The sequence below is a fragment of the Eucalyptus grandis genome, chromosome 8 (genome assembly GCF_016545825.1).
Source record: "Eucalyptus grandis isolate ANBG69807.140 chromosome 8, ASM1654582v1, whole genome shotgun sequence".
NCBI lineage: Eukaryota > Viridiplantae > Streptophyta > Magnoliopsida > Myrtales > Myrtaceae > Eucalyptus > Eucalyptus grandis.
Window position 1 is genome coordinate 30,619,954 of NC_052619.1, and position 6,748 is coordinate 30,626,701.

At 37.4% G+C, this 6,748-nt stretch overlaps 1 protein-coding gene and 1 pseudogene across 1 annotated transcript; both read left to right on the forward strand.

Moving 5' to 3' along the window:
- The window catches only part of LOC120287138, a 33,202-nt pseudogene extending 28,931 nt beyond the window's left edge, over positions 1–4,271 (forward strand).
- Positions 4,272–5,709: 1,438 nt separating this feature from the next.
- On the forward strand, positions 5,710–6,192 carry LOC120287140 (TMV resistance protein N-like). Its single transcript, XM_039299838.1, has one exon. It carries the CDS (start codon positions 5,710–5,712, stop codon positions 6,190–6,192), a length of 483 nt encoding a protein of 160 aa, XP_039155772.1.
- The last annotated feature ends 556 nt before the right edge of the window (positions 6,193–6,748 follow it).

Sequence of the window (6,748 nt, forward strand, 5' to 3'; positions counted from 1 at the left end):
TTTCAATTAATCAACTTCTAGTCCATGCAACGCGTGGGACTTCAACTAGTTTGATGATAAAGGTTTGTTGCCTCGTCATTTGACATTAGATTTTTGTAACTATGTTAATTCAGCACCTGCAGACTATTTTATATTTGTTTATATTGATCATTAGGTTAATATCAAGAGGAAGTTTCATAGAAGGTTAGTGGTAGGGTTGGGACAGAGTTTAGCTTGAGGACGCTTAATAACTTAATTATAACTTTATCCAAAAGGCCTCATTGTTTAGGAAATTCGAGGTCCCGTCCCATGTGCATCGCATATGAATTTGGATCCACTTTTTACACGATTATAAATGTTTCTTGGTACCAGCAGCACCGGCCGAACGCATAAGCAACGGCACATGCTTTCATTTAGTCTCGTACAGCTATACGAGTAATATAGTACTCATACCAAAAGAGAATGCAAAATCATTGCGTTTACCTGCCCCCACAACTTCCTCTCATTTACAAATTAAATATCCTAGCAATTAAGAGGCCTAAACAAGTTTCGACCCCGTTGGAAGATTCTCGACCTCTTCTTGTCTCTTTCCTTCCTTTTCATCCACTTACTCGCAATTGAGTTAAATTGTCAAAAAGAAAAAGTTGCGGACAGACACGAAAGGTAAAGTTATCCATGCGTCTCTCCCTATTGCTTCTTCCAACATATAATAGTGTCCGGCCACGCGTTCTCACTTTCCGCGCGTTTAGATGGGGCTTTCACAAGGAATTGAATGGAAGCTTCGCGTGTCCATTATTTGAGTATGACTTAAATATAGCGACTCGCCTTCTATCGTTTATGCCTACGACAAAAGGACAATTAAGCACATAAAATATTTGGCTGTAGTTGATTCCACCTTATCTTGACTCAAGTCGCCTACTATTACTCACTGCCAATTTCATCGGCAATTTTTTAATCCCTTGCAATTAAAGTCTTATGGGGAGGATTGGCTTTCTTGTGGTGGGATTCCACCTTAACTTCGCTCTTACATTTTAATCAAGCGTGTAAGAACTATGCCATATCTTGAATGAATCCAATTTGATCTTGCTTAGAGAGATAAAAATTCGATATGGACTTATAAGCAGTCCCATTCGGCTAATGGTAGTGATACTGTCCACTTTGATGGCCGCTCGCTCTCCTTGCACAGTTTTTAAAAATGCTTTATACTCATTTGAGCTTATGGGAGACTTATCTATCAAGATAATAGACCTACACATGGACAATCATGAGTGAGAGACCTATTTGATACCCAACATCCCAAATAGCTATCTTCGTGATCACGCTTAAAACGAAACTAATTGGTACAAAGCTAGTTTTGTGATCACACTACCACCCCGAGCTTTGTTAACAATGGCTAGTGACCCTCGCACTATAAATGGCTAGGGTTGCTGGCCCTTGCTTGCGTCATGCAGTTATGGCACCACACAAAAGAAAAATAAAAATTTAAGAAAAAAATTGGAGAAAAACTAATGAATAGACGATAATTCAAGAAAAAAAGAAAAGGAAAAATGAGACCCATAGAGAGTGCAACCCTCGGTAAAAGTTGTTTTGAGGGTTTGGAGAGGGTGGAACTGCCCCCACTTCGTTGCTTTATCTCTTCTCCTTATAATGTCCATGAGCAGAGCTTGCAATTCTTTTTTTTTTTTTTTTTCTGTCCTTCATCCTCCTAACCATTTAAAGTTCGATTGAACTTGAAAAATATTGAATCAAATAGTTTGATATTTTAGAATTTTAAGTCGGTTTAATGAGCTTATTGAAGATAAAATATTTGACCTCTTGTTAGGGAGGTAGACCGATTGAAAGGAGAAATCACGAGCTAGTCTAGTTTCTCATGAAAAGGTAAGCTTTATTATTTTCTTCTTTTCCCCTCTCTCTTCAGGGTTCTAGAATATTTATACATATATAATCATCATTTTATCCCCTTTCAAAGATACTAACTTATACTGAAAAATGGAGAGGGCTAAACGTGAACCAAATTGCTTGCACGAATGGAGATACGTAAAAAAATAAGTTTTATTTTGCTTTGGTATTGAGTATTTGATCTGATTCTTAATACGAGGATGCTAATTTTAATCCCCGTCAGCCCTTTCTCCTCCTCCTCCTCCTCCTCCTCCTCTTTATATCATTTTTCGCAATTGCCATATCCATTTCATCTTCCTTGAATCTTCATGACATTGCATTGGGAGTACTCAAGATCAATTCTCAAGTTCCTTTTCTTGATCATTACTCATTAGGTAAGATAAATAACAATCCAGATTATAATACCTAGCCTCTTAGAATCACATAGCCAATGAAGTTCCTGTACCTTTCTTAGTGCTTGATCAAACGTTTTATATATTTCCTCGTGAATCCTCTTCTATTGACCTGTCTCATCGCTGTTATGATTAGTCAACTGAAGTCAATAATTCTTTTAGTTTTACGGATTCTTCTATTGCGAGTTTTGCCCCCCATGTTAGTGGCCAGGAAAGAGGATATTTGTAGGCTCCTTCATGATGAAGTAAATGCAAGGAAATGAGAAGGTGAAGTCAAGACACGAAGCTAGTAGTTAGCAAAGGCCTTGAAGGACCAATATCTTCCAATACAAGGTCGCATTCACGTGGCAAGAGATTTTATAAAATTGAAAGACTTGAGAATTGCTGAAAAGGAGGAATCAAATTTTGAAGTCTCTTAAGTATTTGTTAAGGTCTTCCCTACCGTATTTGACTATATTAAGGTAAATTCAGCTATGAAATCAAAGATCTTTTACTTATTCTATTTGCTTATTCTATGTTATAGAATTCATTTGAATACGTGGAAGTGCTACTATATATAGAGTATAGCTCAAGGTAGTTAAAGGGGGCTCGGCTGTAGTTAAAGCATCATTTTCATTGTTAGCAAATGAAAAATGACATTTTAAGAAGAAAAGCTAAACTAATGATTCTATATTCATTAGAAAAATTGTGTTTTTTGTTGATAAATGAATGCTCACTTCGCAAAATTACACCATATATCTCCAAAACAAATACTCAAAGAACTCAACTTCAGCCTGTTGCAACGCAGGGACTTCAACGAGTTTGATAATAATGGATTATTGTCTCGATCTTATGCATCATACTTTTGTTGCTACACAAATTCATCACCCGCAGATTATTATTATTATTTTTTAAATTGTTTATCTTGATCCTTATGTTACATCAAGAGGAAGTTTCATAGAAGGGAGCGGTAGGACCGGGAGGGACTTGGGCTTCGAGAGGTTTAATGGCTTTGATAATATTATCTCATCGTGAATTTTTCTTAAAGGACCTCATAGTTTAAAAAGTTTGTCCTTGTGTGTTTGATTCCGTCACTATGTGGAGCACATATGACGTTAATATCGTGATAGATTTGCATTTAACATGCGTGAATCATTTCAGTAGATCGGGATCCATTGATGATAAATAAATTTGACAAAGGAAAAGGACCGCTTATCGTATCCATTATTGTTCTTTTGTTTTGTTTTTTCCCTATTCCACCAAATCCAGGCGGACGCAAAAGCAACTCTACATGCTTTTACTGTCTTTCTCGTGCAGCGGGATGAGCAATATAATAACCTTAACATGTCTTGCCTCAGCAAGCTCATGGTCATTATCTGAAACGTGGTTGCCCCTGCTATCGCTCTTCAGATTTCCAGCAAACAGCAAAATTAGTCAACGTCACTTTTTTTTTTTTTGGTAAAGCAGTCAACGTCACTTTTGAAGGCAACTTTTGCGAAAAATTATGGAATAGAATAGAGTTTGTATCATAAAAGCATCTCGAAATGATATACCCATTTATATCAAATTAATCGTGTCACAAAAACTTTTGAAATAGAAAATTGGATTATGATATAAACCAGAATTTGGAGCAAGCATACTATTCCACATACACGCACTCTTGGCCTTAGAATAGGAACTATCTATTAGCCATCAAACTCTTTTCTGAATTTTAGTTCGTATCATAGAAAATTTATTGTTATCACCGTTTTTCAGGTGACTGAGCTTCCGTTCTTTGCATGCAAAGTGCGCCTCGGTCATTCTGGGGTCCAAGACGTTCTTTCACTAGGCCCGCTGAATGAGTTCGAAAGGTTTGGAGTTTTGTAATTTTGAAATTCTTTAAGTCTGCTGAAATTACACCAGAGGAAGATGAAAGTTTTTAATTTCAGCCTTGGTTTGTTAACCTGTAAAGCTGGGTTGGAAGAGGCAAAGAAAGAGTTAACAGAGAGTATTCAGAAGGGCGTTTCATTTATCAAGAAGTGAGCGGGTGGCCTCTTCATAGTTTCCGGTTATTTTCTACTCAGAATTGGTTCTTGGGAATAAAGTGGTCCAGACGTGGGAAGATATCGAAATTTATTCTGCATAGCTGACGTAGGAAAAAAAAAGTTTTTCTTTTCTTAAATGTAAGGTACTCAAATGGTAATTTGTGTAATAACAAGGTGGACGGATGTTTGTATATTAAAGTTCTATGTCCATCTTTCTCGTCTTCGTGTTTGCATCGGCCTTTCTCGACTTTCTCGTGCTCCTGCACCTGTAGTGTTGCCTCGAAGTTGCACTTCAATTGGGCAATGCTGCTATAAGCAAATGATGGACAGAGGGAGCTGAATAAGCTGAAGCTTGTCTTTGGCACTAGGCTTGAAGTCTGAGAGACTCAAGTGCAGCTTTTTGTGGCTTTATCCAGATGATTAAAGGGACAAACGAGCAGAGAGACCATTACAGAGGCTCTTCTTGGTTAGTGGCCAGAGGGAGTTGAAATTATCAGCTGAACACGAGCAGAAGTTTGAGAATGATGCCTTTACACCGATTCTCCCAATCACCAGCAGCAATTTCTCGCACCAAGTTCTCTCTACGTGGAGCATTTATGGTAAAAGATTGTCCATAGTAAAAGATTGTCTGCTTTAGGTTTGCTTTATTTTATGAAAAATATTTTTCTAAAAATTATTGATCATATAAATTGAAATACATTGAAATTATTAGTTAATGAATAATATTTTTATTATCGATAATAATTTATATATAAACATGATTGTGGACAATGAAGATTTTTTCTATTAATTTATTTTGATAAATGATACAAATAATTATTTTTAAGGAATATTTTTAATTTATTTATTTTTTGCGAAACAAATAAAATTTTAATATTTTCTCAGAAGCTTCGAGGAGGTGTCTTTCTTCTTTTTTTGGGTCGAATTTTTTCTTTCACTTTTGAAAGTTCAAGTAAAATTTGTTCCCACAATGAAAGTAACCTAAGCCCCCGAAGGGGATAACTCAGATATATAAAATAAGGCTAAAAGAGTACGCCTCTCCGGCCTTTTAAGGTCTGTTCTCGGGAGCCAGAACCAAACCCTACAACGTGTTGACTTTCAACAACTTTCTACTTTCGAGTTCTCACTCTCAGATCGGGCTCTCTCTTTTCTCCGGCGGCGCCTTTCGATCTTCCCCTCTCTAGTCTCGACTCAGTCGCTGTCTCATCTCCGTCGGCCGTCCATAAGGTATTCTCTCTTTATATCGGTTTCGTTTTCGATTTCTTCGGTGATTTGCCATAGCCAATCAATGGCTGCGAGTCGCGACTGAACATGCCCACCACAGTTTTTCTTTCCTTTATTTTTAAACTTCCCCCAATTGATGTCTCCCCTCAACCAAGCACATTGACAATTTTCATCCCGCTCGATTCTGTCTCTAGTCTCGATTGCTTCGTGCGATGGCACCACCCAACAACACATCGGGAATGGAGTTTGAGGTGTTCCTGAGTTTTAGGGGACCGGATACTCGGGACAACTTTACTAGTTGCCTCTATTATGACATGGTCGAGAAAGGAATCCGCGTCTTCAAAGACAACGAAGAGCTCCGAGTCGGTGAGCAGATTGGTGGAAAACTTCTGCAAGCCCTTGATGACACTCAAATCTATATTCCCATCTTCTCTAAGGGCTTCGCTTCCAGTGTATGGTGCCTCCGTGAGGTTGCGCATATGGTAGATTGCACTTCAAAGTCGAATGGGAAGAAAGAGATCCTCCCCCTGTTCTTTGATGTGAAGCCGGATGATGTCAAGCTCAGAACTGAATTGTACAGTAATGCCTTGTCTGAGCATGAGAAGAAGTATGAACCCGATGAGGTGAAGCGCTGGAAGGCTGCTCTTCGTGAGGTTGCAACTAGACTAGGTTGGAAGCGGGATGGGAAAGAGTAAGTTTCCACAACTTATTCCAGCTATTAATTTTAATATAATCCAAAAGGGAGGCAATTTTTCTTATAGATTTTAAAATATCTCATATTCAATTTATCTTGCAGTAACTATAATTTCTCCATATTATTGATACCATAGTCGAAAAAATCTAATCCGAATGTGGAAGTCATTGTCAATTTATTGTTAAACGCTAAGTTAGCATCCTGTTTGGTTGTCAAACACCTAAAAACAAATTTAAATAGCAAAATAAATATCTTTCGACATTTTAGAAAAAGGTAAAGTAGGAACAACAAAAAGACAGATATTAACGCTTACTCTGTGTAGATCAAACGGACTAATTTTGTCCTACTAGCATACCAACTAATTATATATTTGATCATTCTCTAAATATTGCCTGTACATTAAAAAAACTAAAACCTATTTCAACAAAGGACGATTTATCAATTTTATGTAGATAAGGAAGCAGCTGGATCCGGTCACATCTTCTCCACCATAATTAAACAACCTATATAGACTTCTATGGATGGTGACTTTTATCTAAAAATTCTCACGGTTAATC